The sequence below is a fragment of the Drosophila arizonae genome, chromosome 3 (genome assembly GCF_054131065.1).
Source record: "Drosophila arizonae isolate 15081-1271.41 chromosome 3, UAZ_ARI_1.0, whole genome shotgun sequence".
NCBI lineage: Eukaryota > Metazoa > Arthropoda > Insecta > Diptera > Drosophilidae > Drosophila > Drosophila arizonae.
The window spans coordinates 33,210,393-33,232,929 of NC_142923.1; the positions used below are offsets into that span (position 1 = coordinate 33,210,393).

Sequence of the window (22,537 nt, forward strand, 5' to 3'; positions counted from 1 at the left end):
AAGCCAATGTTCACGTATTATGCACATACATGCGCACATACAAGAATCCACAGGCAGCAAGAGCTTCGCATACAGGCACATACATACATACATACATGTGCACGGGACTTTAACGGACGATTAACGAAATGATAGAAACGATACAATAGAGGCACACAAACGCACAAATATGTATGTATGTATGTGTGTGTGCATGCTCGTCGCCAAATTATATTCTCAATGGGCATCAATACTTTCAAACCCTGCCGCAGGTAGCAAGAATAGAGTTGCGTACACAAGCACACAAATGATAGCGAGGGACTGACAATGTGTGTGTGCATGGTCGTCGCCTAAGCATTTTTTATGTGTGCATGCCCGTCGCAAAATCATATTTTTATGCGTCTCACGCTTTCATACCCTTCCTAGAAATAATCATGAAAACGCGAACATTTTGTATGAACGTGGCGAACGGTTTACAAATTTCGGTATACCCTTCACTCAAAAGGAACGAGCTCAGATCGTCGCGGACAATTTTCAATTTTTGTGCGCTGCTGCCATTCGAGAGACCATAGAGAGAGAGCATAAAGAGAGGGAGAGAGTGAGCAAGGGAAAAAGAGCGCATAGCCGTGCTTCATTTGGTAATGCGTGCATTTCGTCGCAGCGCTCGCAGCACACTGATTTTGTCGTGCCTTATTTTCAATGCTTGAGCCTCAAGAGACTGAGCCGAGCAAATACGAAGTTGTGTAGTCTCCTCAGCGCATTTTTTCGTCGGTGAAAAAATTTGTTCTAGATGTCTAGTCTATGTGTTCTCTGGTTAGTGGTAATAGTCAATCTGCATCTGTTCTAAACAAGGGTTAATTGCATACTAATTTCAATGTACTCGAGCCGGCTGACTAAGCTGAGCCGCTGCGTGGGAGAAAGAGACAACGCAAAAGGGAGCGCGTGATCTCATTTACAAATTCTCTTAAATGCTAACATATTCTATGAACTGCCGCTCTTAATTACAATGAAACGATGATTGCTGAGCCCAACATCTACATTAAAATTTTGTTGACTTTAGCTTTAAAGATGTAGGAGATATAAATTGACTACTGGTTTTCGATAATGTGTTTAATCGATAACAAAATAACGGTACAAGTTATCGATATTTAAAGCGTTAAAGTGGCGTACTCCGACCAGATTTGACTTGGCCTTCCTCTAGTGCATATAAAACGTTGAAGTGCATGCAAAAATGCCGTGGTAGTTAAATCCTTGACTAACTCCAACGAGATAGCCTTCGTAGCAAAACAAATAAACACACAAACGTAACATTTCATACGCGCCTCAGGTTTATAAAAGGGTCCGCAAAAGTCGCCTCCAGTCACTCCAAAGACCCGATAGATGTCGACTCGATCCTTGAATAGATCTGCCATTATGTGCTCAACGAGTCGAGGCCTTGCGCGAAAGCAAATTACTCATCTTTGAATTACACTGGCTACAGTTTTTCTACCTCCAATTGGCCAATATTGGCAACGAACCAACGCTAGCACTGCTCGGGGACCACCGTGAAAGTTTCGCTGATAAAAATGCATTATGATAACTCTAGTTACTGAATGAACTTTGGGCAAAATAATTGGATGGCGACTATCGAAGTTTAAAGTTGAGTTTTTGAAACGACCATCGACACGTAGCAGCCCAATTTCATCAAAGAAAGGGGACAGCGAGGCTAGACTGCTGGATGACGGAACCATTCCTTTATTTCGAAACGCCGTTATGTCGTCCGAGAGATATGTTCGTTGAATCATTCTCAACAGTATATGCATGCCGTTCCGAATGTCTGCTAACGTTACTCCTGGACCATGACTTTTTATACCCTGAACCCATTAGATCCATAGCACGCGCATATCGATTTTTGCTTTAAATATCTGCAAATTTTATATGTATACTTATATGCATTTTATACAATTTCGGTTTTTGTCAAAATTTACCCCCACCCCTAGCTCACCCCCTCACCCTCCCATTTTTAAAAGGCGTATTTCAAATACTAGAGACTTGTACTTTGGCAAATACATACATATCCATGATATATTCATAATCTGAATGTCTCATGAAGAAACTACATCCACAAGAAAAATTATTGAACAATTAAGTTCCCTTAGTAAGCCTCCACTGCAGCCAATGCGTGTGTGTGTGTGTGCGTGTGTATATCTTGTGTAAGCAGAAAGACACGAAAAATGATTGAAACGGCTATATTATAATAATTATTCGCATATGCATACATACACGCACACACACAGACATACGTACGTAGGTATATAGTGCCATTCCATTGCTGATGTGAGATCTTGTATCGTGACGATTTGATCCAAGAAAGCTCTACAGTAGAATCAGAGTCTGATTATCAGACCAACAATGAAACTCGCCTGCGAAAATGCCTAAGCGAGTCACTCCATCCATTAGACGCGCAAGGAACTCTGCCCTGCATAGTTCCAGGCTGGAACTTCCATCTTGGGAACCGTGAGTGTGTTCAGAGGCGCAACTCGAGACTTGGAACAATGTAACCAACATCATCCGTTGCTGTTCTCTGGATACACTATAAATGAGGGGATCGTAAAACCGAGCAATAGACGAGAGAGCGGAGCGCCTAGAGTGCTTAGAGACTGAATTCAGAGCTAGATATGAGAAAAGAAGTTGATCAGATGCTGGATCCTATGCAAGCCCAAGTGTCTTTGTAATGTCGATCGATTCCTTGTCGCAGTCTGTTACGCCGTCCAGTACCATGGAATGGGTTGAACACCACTTTCTCAATTTAAACTTCCCACATACCAAGATTCCAGCTGTCTCTTGCATAACAATTCTTGCTTCTTCGACTGAATTTCCTCCACTAATCAAATCGACAACATAGAAATCGCGAAGCAGTACGTCGGACCCGACTGGGAATGCGTTCCTTTCATCTACGGCAAGCTGATGCAATGCGTGCACAGACAAGAATGACGCTGGTTTTGTTCCATATGTGACCGTATCACGCCTGAACACTCTAACTCATCATCTGCCGAATTCCTCCATAAAATGCATTGCAGATTGCTGTCCGGCTCAGGTACCTTCACGCAATGATACATTTTGCAAATATCGCTGGTGAGTGCAACTGGATAAGATCAGAAGCGCAGTAATATGTCGACCAATTTCGGCTGAATGACAGGACCTGACATTAGAATGTCATTCAACGAATGCCCAGTTGTGGTAGATGCAGATCCATCAATGACGACGTGAAGCTTGGTGGTTGTGCTATCTTTCTTCAGAACGCATTGATGAGGAAGAAAATATCTGCATAGATGAAATGAATTTGGAGGATCGCATGACATTTGACCAAGTCCAAGATACTCTTTCAGAAATGCTGAGTATTGAGACTATATGCGGCAAACGAATCAATTTCCTCTCCAAATTGAGAAACCGATGACGCGCTAGCTCATAAGAATCTCCAAGAAGCTCGCAACTAAGCTTAACTGGCAGGCGTACTGTATGTTGGCCACTAGCCAATCGATTGTAATGCCTCGCAAAATGCGCTTCGCAGTCTGAGTCTTCCATGCTGATCTTTACAATGGAATCGCTGCAGCGCTCAACTTCCCAAAAGCGACGAACGAGACTGTCCAATTTGATATCAGCACAGGAGTCTGTAATCGGATCCGAAGGCGAGAAGGCGCATCTTTGCGAGCCTCGCCACCTGATAGAACCCAACCAAGACGAGTCTTCTATAACAATGAAACAAGTCCAGGCGTCAACGTGATTTGTCCCACACAGAGCAAATCATAAAACAGGCTAGCTCCGATAAGTTGTAGGAGATTCGCAAATCTGGCTGTAATGATATGTAGCTGAGAGCGTGAACAAGTTCGTAGAACCGATTCCTGGTCAGAACCACTGCGGTAGCCAGGAGCACAACATCGCTGTGCCGATCCTTGGATAAGAGAGTAGTGGCTGGTGCTGAGGGGCTGAGGGATGATCTGTACTCTTGATGTTGCTGGAGTGGCCGAGATGAAGAAGCGTATGATGCTTGACTCCACAGACCCGACAACTGCGCGAGCCACATTGTCGCGACTGATGACCTCCCTTGAGACAATTCAAACATAAGCCAGCCTTTCGGACCTCATTCAGGCGAAGACTAGGAGACAAGTTTGCGAATCTTGGGCATTTTTAGATTGTGTGCTCAAGATCATTACAAAAACTGCAACTGTGCGTACTGTGGCCGGTTACGAGAAATGCTGATCTGCTGGTAGCAACCTTACTGCAAGAATTCATCGGCTTACTTGACGAATAGTTTGTTAGAGCAAATTTCATTGATTCCAAAGTACGGCAACGTACTTGATTCCAAAGCTCAAGAAACGAGGAGACTTCTTCATATCTGGGTATCTGAAGAGCCATCTCTGCGTTGTCCAATTTCATTTCCCATTTAGCTTGTGAGGCCTCATCAAGCTTCTGTAGCAGTATCTGAGCAATCATGGCACTGGCTATCGGCTCTGTTGTCCCCAGACTACTAAGCGCACGCATATGGACATTGAAGCTATCGGACAGCTCACGCAGCTTGGTTATGAATCCATTTTCTACCCTTTTGAGACTTAACATCTTCACGATGTGAGCCTGGAAGATGAAACGTCGGTTATCATATCTCTGCTTCAATAAATTTATGGCAATTGTATAATTATCATTAGAAATTTCCAAAGAGCAAACCGTATCCAACGCTGCGCTATCGAGGCAGTACCGGACGTGCTGAAGTCTTTCCATATTGCTGATTTCTGGCCGGCTTTCAATGATTGTAGAATACATTGAGTAGAAATCAGCCCAATTAGCATATCCACCGCTAAACGTAATGGCGGCAACGCAGGTGCGGACTGCATTCTGGGAGCGGTAGAACTATGATGTACTGGAGCAGTAGGACTTTGAACTTCGGACATTATTGTTGACTGCATCATTATTAAATAATCACAGTCAGTGCGCAAATTGCTGGACATCTCAGTAAAGTCGAGCTCCTCTAGATTTTCATGGGCCTTGCTAAAGGAGTGGCTTAGCTTGTCGATATGCTCCAGTAGAACATTTAAAGTGCTGTCACTGTGATTTGTAAGAGCATCTGAATCAACCTTGGCTTGAAGTTTTTTTACGCGCTCAAACACGGAATGTACCTTGAGTTTATAAAACCGCACGCGATCTTCGGAAGCAAGTGCACTAGCATCTAAATTCGCCATGAGGAGTACAGCACAAGAGTAACACGATAGAGTTCAAAGTTGTTGGTGCGAGCGCGATTGCAAGAGTAAAGTGAATGTATGCTCTAGCGCAGACACAAAACCTGGAATAAGTCTTATTTGTTGAGCAGAGCACTTGCAACTTTAATAAACTGTCACAGAATTATATTATGGTAGTCAAATAATGCACGCGTATGAATTGTTGCACGCCGGTACGATTATTATGGACGCGCTCGTATCGCAGCCGAGGCGAAAGAGTGCAATGGCAACGAAGAATAACGGCAAGCATGTAATTACACTGTGCATACGCAAACTTAATCACTTATAGATTGAAGCCATAGAACGCACAGTCACTAACCATAGACACAGTTCAGAAATTAGCTGATTATTAGATTGTCACTTGCAGAAGTTTTCACGCAGGCACTACTTGTGTGTATTGCAGACCGTAACAAAAGTGTGTCTGGCGAATTTGCAAAGTAACGGCACGCAAATAATTACTGCTTATGTTAACGGGTGTATGTATGCATGTATTTGATGCTGTCAATATATACATATATACAAATATGTAGAAAGAAAACGAAAGAGATCACGTCTGGGACACCAAATGTTAAGCTACCGAGATTTTTCGAATAGCTTTAAAGTATTAAACGATTGAATTTACTTAACGATTAGTTTATTAGTGATGATTAGAGTTTACGTCGTGCTGTCCGCTACTATGTATGTAATAGTCAATATAACTGTGTGGCAGAAAGAGACAACGCAAAAGGGAGAGCGTGATTTCCTTTGCAAATTCTCTTAAATGCTAACATATTGTATGAACTGCCGCTCTTAATTACAATTTGATAAATTTTGTACTATATCGTACCATTAACCACAGAACACATAGACCCGACAAGTAGTGTACAACGTTTTGCACGTTTTTAGGTTCGGGCTACGAAAATATAGGAACGCAAAATCATCTCTCTTAATGCGCTCGGCCGAGATATTTCCCATGTTATCTCTCTCCAGTGCTGCCAACTTTTTACCAGAAAAAAAAAGCTGTTTTTAGATGGAAGAAACGGAAAAAAGCTGAAAATTTTTACAAAAAAGCCTTTAAAAAAGCGGTTTTTATGGTTTGATTATTTTCATGTTTTTTTTAATATTTTTAATTTAAGTTACAAGATTTTCAACATGCTATCTAATTCGTCGCGACTAGCATCGCTTTCAGAATCGTACGACCTATTAGTATCTATCATGCGAAGATAATTTGGAGGAACTTTGTATTCATAGCAGCATTTGTCCAGTCATAAAAAAGTAATATAAGTTAAGACTTTCGACAATCTAAGGAGGCTGGAGAATCCAGTCAGACATTCAAGGGGAGAACCTAACCAGTTGAACAGATTTAGTTCAGTTTATATTCGGACCAGACACAGTTCAGACCTATTGTTCCAAATTATATCAAATATATTATTTCATCGAACACCAAGTTGTTATATATTCACAAGAACCCAACACAGCGTCCCCAATCACTAGTACTCTAGTGTGGGTGCGCTTAACTTATATAAATCGGTATCATCTTTTCACTCTTAATAAAATATTACCTTGTGCTAAGAATACTGTTTATTGTATTTAGGCTCATTGAGTTCCTTAACTTGGACTTTACCAAGTTAAGCTGGCTAAATACGCGTTCCACCTCCGCGTTGGACCATGGTAATGAAAACATTTGCAGGGCAACAGCTGCCAAGTCAAGGAATCTGAGGTTGCCGCCAGAATCCTTGTAATTAGAGACTTCATTCCAAAATTTGGAGCTGTCATTGACGTTCTACCACTTAACTAGATTAATATCATAGTACTGCCGCTCAATGTCGGCTATTCTGTCTACTTGGAGGTGTTCTAACAATTCTGTGATTCCTTTTTTTTTAGTTGACAGAATTTTGTCAACGGAAAAAGCGTCAATGTTTTTTAAAATTTTTAAATTGTCGGGGAGCCTGCAGATAAAATCAAAATTATTTAATGGTCGGTAGAAGAATCAGACAAATTGGTTACCTCTGCTTTAGCTGCTTGATAAGTTCAATCACAAAATAAGAGCAGCGAGCACGAATTTCTTGTTCGAGGCTTGCATCGATATTCAAAGATTTGATTTTCTTTTCAAAATCATACCCTTTGTACATATCGGATTCTACATGCCGAAAAAATCCCACTTATTGTTAGTGATGTGAAAAAACATCGATGCATCGACAATCGATGTTTTTTGGCGATGTTTACCGATGTTTTCCGATGTTTTTATTGATACCGATGTTAAGCAATGCACCGATGTTTTTAAGCGATGCATCGATGTTTTCCAAAACGTCGCTGGTTTGATTTTATACATATTTTGCGTATATTGTCGTCTGTTGCCTGAAAGTGCAGTTATACAAACTTAAGCAGCAAATATTGCAATGCCGAAGTAAGTAAATATAGTAACATTACTTATATGTATTTATTTATGTATGTACATATGTACATATATTTATACGACAAAATCAATTGTTTTAGAATAACAACAAAGACGAGTTTTTGCTGGAAGCATTTCGCCAAAATTAATGGCAATAGTGCGAAATGTAATATTTGCGGCAAAACCATCAAAACTGCAGGGAACACTACGAATATGAAAGATCATCTACGCAATGTGCATAAAATAAGGGAAGAAGACCAGACACCTGTGTCTAACAGTGGGACGCCACGACAAGCTTCAATAGCTGCAAGCTTCCAAAATATCACGGATTTTGGAGGAGAAGGACAAAAAACAAAAAAAAATAAATGATGCAATTGTTTACATGATCGCAAAGGACATTCAGCCGTTTTCAATTGTTGAAAATGCTGGATTCATTTATTTGATGAATACTGTCGCACCTCGTTATGAAATTCCTTCGCGTTATAAAGTAACCAAATGGCTCGATGAGAAGTACAGTCAAATGAAAGATCTGTGGAGAACAAGGCTGACTGGAAAGAGCATATCCTTAACAATGGACATATGGAGTGACCAAATGTCAATGCGCAGCTATTTAGGGATCACTGCTCATTTTCTCTTGGAGCAGGAAATGTCTTCATTGACAATTGGAGCTATGCAGTTAAGCGAGCGTCACACAGGACCATATCTGAGCGAAATGCTGGAAATCTGTTGCTCAGATTGGAACATTGACAAAAAGCAAGTAACAGCTATTGTCACAGACAATGGTACAAATATTAAAAAAGCTGCTGAGATAACGTTTGGGTCCAAAATTCACCTGCCCTGCTTTGCGCACACGATTAATCTTATTGCTCGCTCGGCCATCCAAAGGGAATCCGTAAATGGATGTATTGCCAAAACTAAATCAATCGTTGCTTTTTTTAACCATAGTGGTGTGGCCAGCGACCATTTAAGGAAAGCAACAGATAAAGTACTTATTCAGGATGTTCCAACGAGATGGAACAGTACATATTATATGATAGAGCGCTTTTTGGAGGGCAAAACGCAAGTGAACGACATTTTACTGAGTATTCCAAATGACCAAATGTTGCTTACCGGAAAGGAATTTGAGCTGTTAAACAATGTGCTTACAATGCTACGCCCCCTTGAGGAAGCAACGAAAATTGTCAGCGGAGACAAATATTGTACGGCCAGTACGGTCATACCCATTGTCAGCATCATCAAAGACAAATTAGAAAAAATAAGTGACAACACACAAGAAGCGAAGGATATGAAGGAGTTCCTGCTTCTCGAAATAGAAAGGCGAATGGGATCGATTGAGCAGGTATATTTCAAATACTCTTAATTGGTAGTTTCGTTAAATATATATTTGTAATGTACTGTTTTAGGTATCGATTCTAGCAATGGCCACGTTGCTTGATACTAGATTTAAAAAATTACATTTTAAAGATCCAGTTGCATGTGCCAATGCACTGATGAAAATTAAATCTATGTTTAAAGAAAATGAAAGCAAAGAGGTCATACCACCGACAACAGGGAACTCGGATTCTTTTTGGAACCACCATCACGAGCTCGCGCAGTGTCACAACCCGAATGTGGATATGGACGTAGAAATAAGCTCTTATCTACGAATACCGCTTACTTCCTTCGAAAGTAATCAAATAACTGTTTGGGAAAGCATGAAATGTACATATCCGAATTTGTACAAAATTGCTATGCAATTTTTGCCGGTGATGGGATCATCCGTTCCCTCTGAACGGGTTTTCTCAGCGGCTTCAAATATTTTGTGCCGTAAAAGAAACAGAATGACACCTGAGCGACTAAGTCGTATTTTGTTTCTGCAAAGCATTGACAAAAAATATTTTTTTTAATTGTTTCTTTTTAATATGTAGTTTATAAGTAACATTGAAAGATAAAAAACTGCTATGAAAGCATACGTTTTTTTTTTTTTTTTTTGTTTGTTTAATAATTTTTATTTAACTGCTATGAAAGCATACGTATTTTTTTTTTTGTTTTTTTTTTTTTGTTTGTTGTTTAATAATTTTTAAGATAAGATAAGTCTCATGAATATGAAAAGATTGCTATAAGTTTTTCATTTTTAAGTTAAAAATAATTTAAGTGAAATAATAACGCTATGAAAGCACCTATGAAGAAGCTTTAAAACCCGAAAAAAAACGTTTCTTAATAGAATGGGAAAATACATCGATGCATCGAAGTTTTGACCCGATGTATAAACCAAACATCGATGCTTGACAACGAAAACATCGATGGGCATCGACATCGATGTTTTTACTCAAATTTACATCACTACTTATTGTGATCACAGTTTGTATAAAGTAGTGGTGGTGATATTGACGAATATCGATATAAACGTATGATAAGGCTGCAACTCTTTGACACATTTGGTATATTTTTACCAAACTTCTTCACAGGTTTATCGAAAATGGAAGATTTTAATACCAAACTTTTTTTTTACAAGTGGCAACCGCGCTGCTACATTTTTTTATTGGTAGCAGTATTAAAAAAAAACGAAAATAAGCCTAATTCATTTTTTAAAAAAGCCAGAATCGGGAAATTTCCAAATATTTCCCGCAATTGGTCTTCGGAAACAGCCAGATTTGACGGGAAAAAAGCTAAATTGGCAGCAGTGCATCCCATGCGTACACACAATCAAATGTATATACATACATACATACATATGTATGTATGTGAGCACTTCATAAGATTGACCAAATGCAAATGCTGGGCTTCAAAATTGCTACAGGCAGCCGGAGCACACACAGGCATACAAATATTCATAGTACATGTAGCAAGGGACAGTGTGTATGTGCATGCTCGTTGCGAAACAATTTTCATTATGCGCACCAACGCTTTCATACCCTTCCGACAAATAATAACGAAAGGGAAAACATTTCGCATGGGCATGGCAAACGATTTGTAAAGTTAGGTATACTCTTCAATGAGTAGGGAAGAAACGGGAGTCTAACGCGACGAAATTTCAATTTTCGTGAACTGCTGTTTGTGCTCATATGCATACATACATATACATATTTGAGAGAACAGAGAGAGAGAGAGAGAGAGCAAGAAAAAATTGAGCATAGTGGCTCCTTTTGTTCAATATTTGACCATCTCGGTCGAGCGCATGAAGCGAAATGATTGTGCTTTCGTATATTTTCCTAGCTCGAACCTAAGAGTGAAGAGCCGAGCAATTACGAAGTGGTGCGGGAGATAACTCCTGAAAAAAAGTGTGCAAAACGCTTTAAAAAAGCAAATTATAAAAGCGACAATGGTGGAAATGACGAGTTGGTGGTCATGGATGAGATATTATCAGAATTAAATTAATAAAGTTGACTTTTTATGAAAAAAAAAAAACAGCGCTGTTTTATTTTTTGCTACTTTTTCAGCTATTTTAGAAGAAAGTTTGCTACTTCCAGCTTTCGGCTTTGCTACTTTTACTGAAGAAGTTTCGGCAACACTGATGCTAGACATTTAATACAATCACTAACCAGAGAACACATAGACTAGACATCTAGAACAAATTTTTTCACCGACAAAAAAATGCGCTGAGGAGACTACACAACTTCGTATTTGCTCGGCTCAGTCTCTTGAGGCTCAAGCAGTGAAAATATTGCACGACAGAATCAGTGTGCTGCAAGCGGTCAAACGAAATGGTGCCATTCTTATATGAAGCACGGCTATGCGCTATTTGTCCTACTCTCTCTCTCACTCCATCTCTCTCTCTATGACCTCTCAAATAGCAGCAGCGCACAAAAATTGAAATTTGTTGGCGACGATCCCAGCTCTTTCCTTTTGAACGAAGGGTATACCTAAATCATAAAAGCGTTTGTCAGGCTCATGCAGACAAAATGTAGCGTTTCGATGGATATTCGTGGGAAGGGTATGAAAACGTTGATACGCATAAAGAATATGAATTCGCGACGGGCAATCACACACGCACTTGCAGTCTCTGGAAACATGTGTGAGCATTTGTGGCCTGCGTGCGTAACACTTGCTGCCTGAGCAAATTGTAATGCCCAAAATTTTTGTGCGCTGCTGAGTTCGGTGATTTGAGCGAACATAGAGAGAGATAGAGAGAGAGAGAGAGAGAGAGAGTAGGACAAAAGCGCATAGCTGTGCTTCATATAAGAATGGGACCATGGCTTTCTTAGTATTGATATATCGAAAAAATGGTTATTCTTGGCGTTGGTTTTAGCTGTGTAAGAAGCGCATTTATTTAATTTTGATAAATTGTATACAAATTGATTGATTTAATTTAATTGCAATAGAAAGAAAAAAAAAATGGATCAGTTTTTGGGAAGAAAACGTAAGTACAATTGATATATCCTATTGGAAAAGCTTGGAATCATAGCTTGTGTATTTTAGGCGCGGCGAGGGTGGACTCCGATGAAGAAAATAAGACCGTGGGAGCCCCAAAAAAATGCGAAGTGTGGAAATATTTTGAAAAAGGAAAAGATGGTTGTGCGGTGTGCAGAAATTGCTTTAAGGTCTGCAAAACAAGTGGAAATACCACAAGCCTTAACACGTAAGAAAGCTCCAGTCGAGACTGCTCGACTAGGAGATACCCTGAACCCTCCAAGCTGATATTTTAATCATTCTGCACTTATTTTATGCACACATACATACACATGCATCCACACGCACGCATAAGCCTGCGCTAACTGCGCAGTAAGCAGCGACTGCGCTTGGGCTGCGTTGCAATGTGGGCAATATTATGAGAATTTATTTGTTGAATAATTTTTTGTAGACCTACAATCTTAATGAAACTTTCAGAACGTAATCATAATGTTCAAATGTATGTACATTCCAAAGCACAAGTCTCTAGTACTTGAAATGCGTTTTTTACAAATTGGGGAGAAGGGGGCGTGGTATCCAAAATCTGTAAATTACAGAATCTTTGTATCGATTAACTTTATATACAACGCAAATTTGAAGACTCCAGGTCTACAAATGTTCAAATTAGGCTAAAAAAACAAAATCAATTTTTCGATTATTCTCGATAAAAAAGCTATCGAACGATTTATCGAACAAATAAAGCAAACTCGTACTGCGTATGGTACTCACGAGTATGCAAATTTCAGCTCTCTAGCTCTTATAACTTCTGAGATCGACGCACTCATACGGACGGACGGACGGACAGACGGACAGGGCTATATCGACTCAGCTCGTCGCGCTGATCAAGAATATATATACTTTGTGGGGTCTGCCACGCCTCCTTCTGTCCGTTACATACTTTTTCACAAAACCATTATACCCTGATTTCCCATTTTCAATGGGTTCAGGGTATAAAAATCACTTAACACGCATGCATCCATCGCTGCAAGAGAGTGAATTGGCACGCAAGTCCGGTAGCATTTTGCACTTCGTAAATAAAAAATATGAGGCAACGTCCTCTGAGAGCGAAAGGATGTTTAGCAAAGCTGGAATGATTGCTAATTCCAGAAGGGCGTCATTAAAACCGGAAACAGTAAACAAACTATTTTTTTAAAATAAAAACCAATGGGTTTTGTCTTAATTTCTTTTTTTTTTCAAACTGCCATGGAGGCAATTGTTTTTGTTATTATTATAATATAATTTTAAGGAGCATAGTGAATTTGAGCTTTAATGAATTGCTGTTTTAGGTTTAAGCACTGACCAGAGAACACATAGATTAGACATGTAGTACGAAGTTTTTCAACACCGAAAAATCTGACTCCTAGGGCCTATCAATTTCGTATTTGCTCGGCTCTTCACTTTTTAGGTTCGGGCTACGAAAATATGCGAAGGTACAATCATTCCGCTTCATGCGCTCGACCGAGATGGTCAAATGTTGAATAAAAGATGCCTCTATGCTCAATTTTTGTTCTTGCTCTCTCGCTGTCTCTGCTCTCTGCTCTCTCAATATGTATATGTATGTATGCATGTGAGCACAAGCAGCAGCTCACGAAAATTGAAATTTCTTCGCGTTAGACTGCCGTTTCTTCCCTTACGTGAAGTGTATTCCGAACTCTTCAAGCCGTTTGCCATGCGTTTTCGTTATTATTTGTGGGAAGGGTATGAAAGCGTTGGTGCGCATAATGAAAATGTTTTCGCGATTAGCATGCATACACACTCTCGCTTGCTACATGTACTATGAGCATTTGTATGCCTGTGTGCGAAGCTCTGGCTGCCTGTAGCAATTTTGAAGCCCAGCATTTGCATTTGTCGATCTTGTGAAGTGCTCACATACATATGTATGTATGTATGTATATAAATTTGACTGTGTGTACGCATGGGACATGAACATTGGCGCGTGCCTACCTCAACTTTTAATGGTGTGAACGATTTTGGGTTTTAATTGAAGAGGCGCGCTTATATTTAAATAGCGGACTAACTAAAGTGACAGGTGCACTTCCCATTACATTTGATACGTTTTTTTACTTGCATGCACCTGTATATGTATGTACATATATGAACGGGTGCAGGGGATCGAAAATTTATTGAATTATAAATTTATTGAATTATCTTGTTAATTTTATTAAATTATCCTTGTTTTTATTGATTTCTTTATATTAAACTAGCTGGCCCGGCAAGCGTTGCATTGCCCTCTATATTATTTCTAGGTAAAAAATTGTTGAAAGCTATGTTGTTCAGGCTGGGATACACTGATAAATTTATTAATCGGATTTTCATTCAAGCACCTTGTTGTAAACGACATTCTTCGTTTTTTGGTCGGGTGCAAGAACAAATAATGCGGATCGTTTGCCAACACGTGAGCATGCCACGTACAATTGACCATGAGAAAAACACGCATTTTCTAGATTGAGGCCACAAATAGTCAAAGATTGGCCCTGTGACTTGTTGATCGTCATGGCGAAGGCAAGACGAAGCGGGAATTGAATTCGTTTAAATTCAAAGGGCATATCTGTTGAGCTCATCGGAATCCTAGGAATAAGAACTTCCTCATCTTTAAATTTTCCTTTGAGTATCAACGCGTGAATCACATTGCTCATCAGTTTTCTTATCACCAAACGCGTTCCATTGCACAGTTTTGGTTGGTTTAAATTTCTAAGCATGCAAATCATGGAGAATTGCTCTTTTCATAGCTGTGTTCATTTCTTGACGCCGGTCAAGTTGTTCTTCCATATTGCCCATGAAGTATATTTGCAAGAATTTTTGCTGTGCATCTTCAATAGGTTGCAATGATCCAATGCGATGGCAAATCTGGCCTTGAATCTTTAAATTCAAAGCCATAGTTATTATAGTTATATTTACAAACACTATTTACAGAAATCTAACAAACTACATTATTCAAAATTTTTTTTTGGCAGTCATAGAAAATAAAATTTTTAACGTAAATTACCTTAAATATCCGTCTCCAATATTTTCCGCCCCAAATTATGTCATTTGGAAACAGGCATTGTATTTTTGAGTGTTCGCTAGAAAATGTCGTGATTCTAGTGTTTCGCCATAAAGCAGGGAACGCAATGGCTATGGTGACCGCTAATGGCAATGTCACTTTACCACTAAGGCAGCACAAACCGGGCGTTTCACCAGCAAACTTCAATGCGCCACAATGCTAGCAAACAACGTCCATTGGACCAATGCAAACTAAACGATTCAAGCTGTAATCAATGGTGCAATCATATCGAAACGCTGCTCGATTCAAATCAATCCTTGAACCATTTCTTATTACCGTTTCACGGGCTGCCTTTCTTTGAGAGGCACGAATTAAGGCCCTTCTTTGCTGGGTACGCAATGCCCTCGCACAAAACCACATAAAACAATCGAGAAATATAAATATAAATAATTTACACAAATTTATGTTTGAGACAAACAAATACCTGAACTTTCGAGATATTTAGCTTTTGTAAAAGTCCAAAAATACAATTTTTAATAATTAACTTTTTTTTTTTAATTTCGAATTTTGAATTTTTTATTTATTTTTTGAACAGTCAGGTTTTAATCTTTTGATTTTTTGCAGATTTTTGATTTGAAATATTTTTCCTTTTCATTTCGTTTTGTACAAGTTTTCACTCAATTCAATGATGACTTTGTACAGTTGAATGTGCTTTTTTTGGCATTCATGCAGACGTCTATTTGATAGTCACCCTACGATTCAAATCATACAAAATTTACAAACTACTAAATCCAGAGACAATTAGCTTGCCATCCCATACAAGCATACACATACACATGTATGTATGTATGCAGACCAACGGTAAATTTTGGGCTGATGCTAGACGAAAATACTGAGAAAGAATTGAGTTTCGCGACGCACGCACACAAAAGCACATACACGTAGCAAGGATGTAAATGTGTGTGTGCATGCTCGTCGCGAAAATGTATTCTTTCTGTGCAGAACAGGCTGTGCAAATTGTAAAGCCCAAAATTTGCCGTTGGTCTGCCTTGTGAAGTGAGCACATGCATACATACATTTGTGTATGTGTATGCTTGTATGGGATGGCAAGCTAATTGTCTCTGGATTTAGTAGTTTGTAAATTTTGTATGATTTGAATCGTAGGGTGACTACCAAATAGGCTATTATGACTTAATTAGAAATTTTTGACAATAATGAGTAAAGCTTTAGTGTAATATGACATATGTATTTCATATATTGCATAGCATTTAATAATGTTAGTAGTGTTTTACGATAATTTTTTCGGTTGAAAATGTGTATAAAATAATTTTAATTATATATAATTATTTACGGATATAAACACATTTATAAACATGATTAGCAATAATAATACATAAATGTACTTATGTACATACATATGTATGTTTTCACATAGTAAATCTGTGTAAAGTGGTTATGACAGTCCGTAAGACCGACCAAATGCAAATGCTGGGCTTTAAAATTGCTACAAGCAGCAAGAGTAACGCACGCAGGTCACAAATGCTCATACATGTGGCAAGGGACTACAAGTGTGTGTGTGCATGCCCGTCGCGAAATCATATTCTTTATGCGTATCAACGCATTCATACCCTTGCCATAAATATATATCGAAACGCTAACATTTTGTTTGCATGAATGTCGCAAACGATTTTAAGATTTCGGTATACTCTTTACTCAAAAGGAAAGAGCTGGGACCGTCGTGAAGAAATTTCAATTTTTGTGCGCTGCTGAGCTTCATGATTTGAGAGCCCACAGAGAGAGAGAGAGTTAGAGAGCGAGAGGGAGAGTAAGACAAAAAACGCAAAGCGCATGCATAACCATTTCGTTTGCGGGCTTAGAGCGCACTGATTTCGTCGTGCTATCTTTCATTACCCGAGCCAGCCAATACCAAGCCGAGCGAATACGAAGTTGGCCGGGACCTGCCACACAGATTTTGCGGCGTGGAAAAACGTTGCTCTACATGTCTAGTCTATGTGTTGTTTGGTCAGTGATTCTAAGCAAGAAAATTAACATTTAAAAGAAGTGTTCGATATATCGTTTTTATCGATATTTTTCTCTGAAAATATCGTGAATATCGATATTACGGAATATCGATTCTTTTGCAGCACTAGTATCAACTTATATGTGGCTTGGCGCACTAACCATATGATTAGTGTTTGGCGTCTGTAGCGATCTATCGACATCGAGAAAATTCCATCGATCTATCTTATAACAGAAACTCCATCGATACTATAGATATTTCCATCGATAGTTTTGCATCACTACTTCATACACATGTTCGTGTAACAAATTCGGCTGTGGATACACCGCTTTAAAGTTTATGTAAAGGATTGCGGAAATCCCATATTTAATAATATTATTTGAGTGCTATTACCTTTCTTTAGATTCTCATTACTTTCAAATACTTTTACTCTAGTCATAAATACTACTCATCTCTATCTTTTTTATGAAAATAATTTTACTGAAATGGTTCGGAATTGATTTTAATGTAAATAAAGCACATCATATATAGAATGTTTCGCACATTTAAGAAACTAAGTACATTGGAGTGCTTATCAATGCAAATACTACCAATGAAAATCAACTTGATTCAGGTTAGTTACATTTGTATGCATTAGTTATGCAATCTGCATGTATATATGTATGTATATTCATATATTTTTAGTTTTCAACCATAGCAAGCACAAAGTCAATCAATTCAAAGCTTCATATGATAAAAGACGTGCCACTATCTGACGGGCCAAATCAATCTCGCATATGGAATGAACAAGAAAAAACTAAATTTAAAGCGTCCTGGGTCCCAAGTCCTTATCCAAATACGGGCAGCATATTAAATAAATATAAAAAACTTTCGAAGTTTCGTCTCACGTGTAAGTAGACCAAAAACTTGTAGAAAAAGATTAATGATCAGCTCTCCTTAACAGCGTTAGTGGTAATAACAACAATGGGTGGCTATGCTATGGCTCCTGCTAGTTTTGATGCAACCTCATTTATTATGTGCACAATAGGAACTGGTTTGGTTTCAGCAGCGGCGAATGCTGTCAATCAATATCACGAAGTTCCATTTGATTCTCAAATGTCGAGAACGAAAAACCGTGTACTTGTTACTGGTCAAATAACCCCACTTAATGCCCTCGGTTTCGCAGTAATATCAGCGACAACTGGATTATGTTTGTTATATTTCGGAGTTAATAGTCTTACAGCTGCATTGGGTGCTGGAAACCTCTTTCTTTACACATCTATCTATACTCCAATGAAGCGCATTAGTATTGCCAATACATGGGTAGGCTCAATCGTCGGGGCAATCCCTCCTCTGATGGGATGGTCAGGTTGTACAGGGACTCTCGATACAGGCGCTATGATCCTTGCAGGAGTTCTGTACGCTTGGCAGTTTCCGCATTTTAATGCTCTTTCATGGAACCTACGTCCGGATTATTCACGAGCCGGTTATCGTATGATGGCTGTCATCGATCCAGCTCTATGCCGTCGCACTGCATTGCGGCATTCTTTAGTTATTTGTGGGATGAGTTTGGCAGCTCCATTTTTTAACATTACTAATTATTGGTTTGTTTTGGAATCATTGCCATTAAACATATACTTATGTTATCTTGGTAAGTAACTCATTTAATGCTAAGCATTACCAGAGTACTAACCAAGTAAAATTGCTGTAGTCGAGACTTTTCGAGTGGAAGAAATTCGGAACACTTGTTTCTTTAATATCCTGAACAAAATGATAATGGGAAATCAGGGTATAATGGCTTTGGTAATGTGACAGACAAATGGAGACGTGGCATGACGTATAAATATTCTTGATCAGGGCGACAAGATGAATCGTCCGTCTATGACCGTCCGTTCGGCCTTAAAATTTTGCATCAAAAAATATGTTAAAGTCGTACTTCATAGGGAATACACGAGTATGCAGGCAAAATTTCAGCACTCTAGCTCTTACGTCTTCTGAGATAGACGGATAGGGCTGTATTGACTCCGCTCATCGCCCTGATTAAGAATATGTATAGTTTATGGGGTCTGTGATGATTCCTTCTGCGTGTTACATACAAACCATTGTCCCCGGATTTCGCATTTTCAGGGTATAATAATCGAAACATTGATTGTAATATCCAGATTACGGTTACCATGCCTCAAAATTAAAAAAAAAAAAAAAAAACCTATGTCAAGTGGTGGCAATTACACCCCATTGCTCTAAGAGTTTGATTTAGGTAGTTCTACTACAAGATAATTTATTTAATATTTTTTAAAGGGTTCAGCTTATCTTCTAGTGGAGCAGCCTCGACTAGAGCATTTTTACTTGTTTTGCTTAATGTTATCGACTTAAGCCCTTACATTAACCGTTATGTTTATTTGCAGCTTATAAATTTTATCAAAAATCTGATAGTGGAAGTTCTCGGAGGCTATTTCGATTTTCATTGATTCATCTTCCAGCTCTTATGCTATTGTTCTTGGCGAATAAAAAAAAATGGTATTTTAATAATACTATAGACGATAATCTTGTGAACAATGAGGAGACTTATGTACCCCTCATTCCCAAAACGCAATCAATCTCAGTGAAAAACGTAATATCAGCCCCGGTTACAGTTAGTGGAAGTTAATCTAGAAGCTAACTTATTAATATAGTATAATATTGCAATTCCTTACGAAGTAAGTAGAATATATGTATATAAATTTAAAATCAATTGTGTTAAAGAAACTTCAATTACTAATCTTTATAATTCGGCATTCACTCTTTTAATTCTAGCGTAATAAAAGATATTCGTTGTTTCGTTGTAATGAAACATATACAGTGAACCAAAAAAGTATTGGCACACATGGAAAATGAAACTTTTAAGTCCTGGACCTTATTTGAACACAGCTATAAATAAAGTAATAACTGTGTTTATTAAAACCATATATTCAAACATATTTACGAAAAAAAAAAAAAAAAAAAAAATATGATATAAGTTAAGACTTTCGACAATCTAAGGAGGCTGGAGAGTCCAGTCAGACATTCAAGGGGAAAACCTAACCAGTTAAACAGATTTAGTTCAGCTTATATTCGAACTAGAGAGAGTTTAGACCTATAGTTCCAAATTATATAAAATTTATTAGACCTATTGTTCCAAATTATATAAAATATATTATACTTGAAAACGCGGTTTTTTCCCTAAAGATTCAAATTTCCATTGATACTCAGTAGGCTTGATAACAGTGACAGTTTTCGGTCCTGCTCTCATATTATATAATAGTATAGAAGTAAATAAACAAATGTAGTCAGTCAGTCTACGGCACAGCCTCAGGCGAACCTGACTATTCATAAAGAAAAGCACATTTTATAAAAATAATACGCGTGTGTACAGAAGCTAAATATCTCGAAAGTTCAGGTATTTGTTTGTCTCAAACATAAATTTGTGTAAATTATTTATATTTATATTTCTCGATTGTTTTATGTGGTTTTGTGCGAGGGCATTGCGTACCCAGCAAAGAAGGGCCTTAATTCGTGCCTCTCAAAGAAAGGCAGCCCGTGAAACGGTAATAAGAAATGGTTTAAGGATTGATTTGAATCGAGCAGCGTTTCGATATGATTGCACCATTGACTACAGCTTGAATCGTTTAGTTTGCATTGGTCCAATGGACGTTGTTTGCCAGCATAGAAGTTTGCTGGTGAAACGCCCGGTTTATGCTGCCTTAGTGGTAAAGTGACATTGCCATTAGTGGTCCCGCCACCAGAGCCATTGCGTTCCCTGCTTTATGGCGAAACACTAGAATCACGACATTTTCTAGCGAACACTCAAAAATACAATGCCTGTATCCAAATAACTTCATTTGGGACGGAAATCATTGGAGACGGATGTAATCCGACATTTAAGGTAATTTACGTTGAACATTTTATTTTCTATGATTGTAAAAAAAAAAAAAAAAATTGTAATAATGTAGTTTGTTAGATTTCTGTAAAAAGTGCTTGTAAATCTAAGTATAACTATGGCTTTGAATTTAAAGATTCAAGGCCAGATTTGCCATCGCATTGGATCATTGCAACCTATTGAAGATGCACATCACAAATTCTTGCAAATATACTTAATGGGCAATATGGAAGAACTTGACCAGCGTCAAGAAATCAACACAGCTTTGAAAACAGCAATTCTCCAAGATTTGCAGCAAATGCTTCACGAACATCATGCATTGGTCAAGCTGTTCAAGACTGCTTTAGAGCGCATGCCAAGAGATGACTATAAAGTAGTAATCAGAGCAGATAAAAGACCAGCTGGGACACATTAACGAAGAGATATTTAGCTTCTGTTCTTACGCGTATTATTTTTATCAAATGTGCTTTTCTTTATGAATAGACAGGTTCGCCTGGGGCTGTGCCGTAGACTGGCTGACTACATTTGTTTATTTACTTCTATACTATTGTATAATATAAGAGCAGGATCGAAAACTGTTACTGTTATCAAGCCTACTGAGTATCAATGGAAAAAACCGCGTTTTCAAGTATTCGTCAAATTTGTTCAGTATTTTTCAGATCTGCCATCCTACTCGTGGCGGAGACAAATCCAACAAATCAAAAACCATGAAAATGAGTCCAGCACATATCAAGTTATAAAATAAAATCGTTCAAATCTATCGACTGTGTAACAAACGAAGAAGAAGCCACTAATTATCCAACTAAATTTTTGAACTTTGAACTCCTTGGATGTGCCTGGTTTACCACCGCACAATGTACAACTGAAGGCTGGCTCGGTAGTTATCATGCTTAGAAATTTAAAGCAACCAAATCTGTGCAATGGAACGCGTTTGGTGATAAGAAAACTGATGAGCATTGTGATTCACGCGTCGATACTCAAAGAAAAATTTAAAGATTAAGTTCTTATTCCTAGGATTCCGATGATCCCAACAGATATGCCCTTTGAGTTTAAACGAATTCAATTCCCGATTCGTCTTGCCTTCGCCATAACGATTAACAAATCACAGGGCCAATCTTTGACTATTTGTAGCCTCAATCTAAAAAAGCGTATTTTTCTCATGGTCAATTGTAAGTAAGGCATGCTCACGTGTTAGCAAACCATCCGCAATTTTTGTTCTTGCACCTAACCAAAAAACAAAGAATTTCGTTTACCACAAGGTGCTTGAATGAAAATCCGATTAATAAATTAATCAGAGTGTATCCCAACCTGAACAACATAGCTTTCAACAATTTTTTACCTAGAAATAATAGATAGGGCAATGCAACGTTTGCCGGGCCAGCTAGTATATATATATATATATTATCATTGACGTTTCATAAGTATGATTTTGGCCGATCCAGCGCGTAAGGCATCTTTTAGAGAACCCTTTGAGGTTTTTCCATGATGTATCTTTCTTCCAATAAGTGCTACACGTTCGATGGAATTATATTGGGTGATTGGGTGTGTTTTGAACTGTTTGCAATGGTAAATGAGCCACTCCTGCTCAAGATAAGACGTATGTTTTGGGTTATTATTATCACGCCCTGATCAAGAATATATATGCTTTGTGGGGTCTGCCACGCCTCCTTCTGCCTGTTACACATTTCAA

General features: G+C 38.4%; 2 protein-coding genes and 2 long non-coding RNA genes across 7 annotated transcripts; 2 read left to right on the top strand and 2 right to left on the bottom strand.

The window, feature by feature from the left end:
* The first annotated feature begins 6,290 nt into the window (after positions 1-6,290).
* Positions 6,291-10,989, top strand: LOC149270127 (E3 SUMO-protein ligase ZBED1-like). Its single transcript, XM_089464759.1, has 4 exons — positions 6,291-6,737; positions 7,472-7,614; positions 7,704-8,941; positions 9,006-10,989. The coding sequence occupies exons 3-4, from the start codon at positions 7,985-7,987 to the stop codon at positions 9,486-9,488; spliced, it is 1,440 nt and encodes a 479-aa protein (XP_089320885.1). The 5' UTR covers positions 6,291-6,737; positions 7,472-7,614; positions 7,704-7,984; the 3' UTR covers positions 9,489-10,989.
* Positions 6,294-7,504, bottom strand: LOC149270128 (uncharacterized). Its single transcript, XR_016269272.1, has 2 exons — positions 7,215-7,504; positions 6,294-7,156 (listed from the first exon to the last, which is right to left on the bottom strand). It is a non-coding gene; the product is annotated as an uncharacterized LOC149270128 (long non-coding RNA).
* A 3,246-nt stretch (positions 10,990-14,235) lies between the features above and the next one.
* Positions 14,236-15,817, bottom strand: LOC149270129 (uncharacterized). The gene is made up of 2 exons (XR_016269275.1): positions 14,957-15,817; positions 14,236-14,829 (listed from the first exon to the last, which is right to left on the bottom strand). It is a non-coding gene; the product is annotated as an uncharacterized LOC149270129 (long non-coding RNA).
* A 1,457-nt stretch (positions 15,818-17,274) lies between these two features.
* Positions 17,275-22,167, top strand: Cox10 (Cytochrome c oxidase assembly factor 10). 4 transcript variants are annotated; one of them, XR_016269270.1, is made up of 6 exons: positions 17,275-17,586; positions 17,658-17,862; positions 17,917-18,603; positions 19,358-19,648; positions 19,746-19,870; positions 21,497-22,167. XR_016269270.1 is itself a non-coding variant. In XM_089464762.1 (6 exons), the coding sequence occupies exons 2-5, from the start codon at positions 17,506-17,508 to the stop codon at positions 19,597-19,599; spliced, it is 1,215 nt and encodes a 404-aa protein (XP_089320888.1). In that variant the 5' UTR covers positions 17,296-17,314; positions 17,409-17,505; the 3' UTR covers positions 19,600-19,648; positions 19,746-20,486. The 4 variants fall into 4 exon arrangements, 2 of the variants coding, with proteins under 2 accessions (XP_089320889.1, XP_089320888.1); XR_016269271.1 differs by having other exon boundaries at positions 21,507-22,167; XM_089464762.1 differs by lacking the exon at positions 21,497-22,167 and having other exon boundaries at positions 17,296-17,314; positions 17,409-17,586; positions 19,746-20,486.
* Positions 22,168-22,537: the final 370 nt, after the last annotated feature.

What these genes read in the sequence shown, in the direction of transcription:
- LOC149270127 (XM_089464759.1), top strand. Translation starts at nt 7,985, where the DNA reads ATGATCGCAAAGGACATTCAGCCGTTTTCAATTGTTGAAAATGCTGGA. An exon ending in GAATGGGATCGATTGAGCAG is followed by an intron (nt 8,942 to 9,005) that starts GTATATTTCAAA and finishes GTACTGTTTTAG; the next exon opens with GTATCGATTCTAGCAATGGC.
- Cox10 (XM_089464762.1), top strand. Translation starts at nt 17,506, where the DNA reads ATGTTTCGCACATTTAAGAAACTAAGTACATTGGAGTGCTTATCAATG. An exon ending in TGAAAATCAACTTGATTCAG is followed by an intron (nt 17,587 to 17,657) that starts GTTAGTTACATT and finishes ATATATTTTTAG; the next exon opens with TTTTCAACCATAGCAAGCAC. An exon ending in CATATACTTATGTTATCTTG is followed by an intron (nt 18,604 to 19,357) that starts GTAAGTAACTCA and finishes GTTTATTTGCAG; the next exon opens with CTTATAAATTTTATCAAAAA.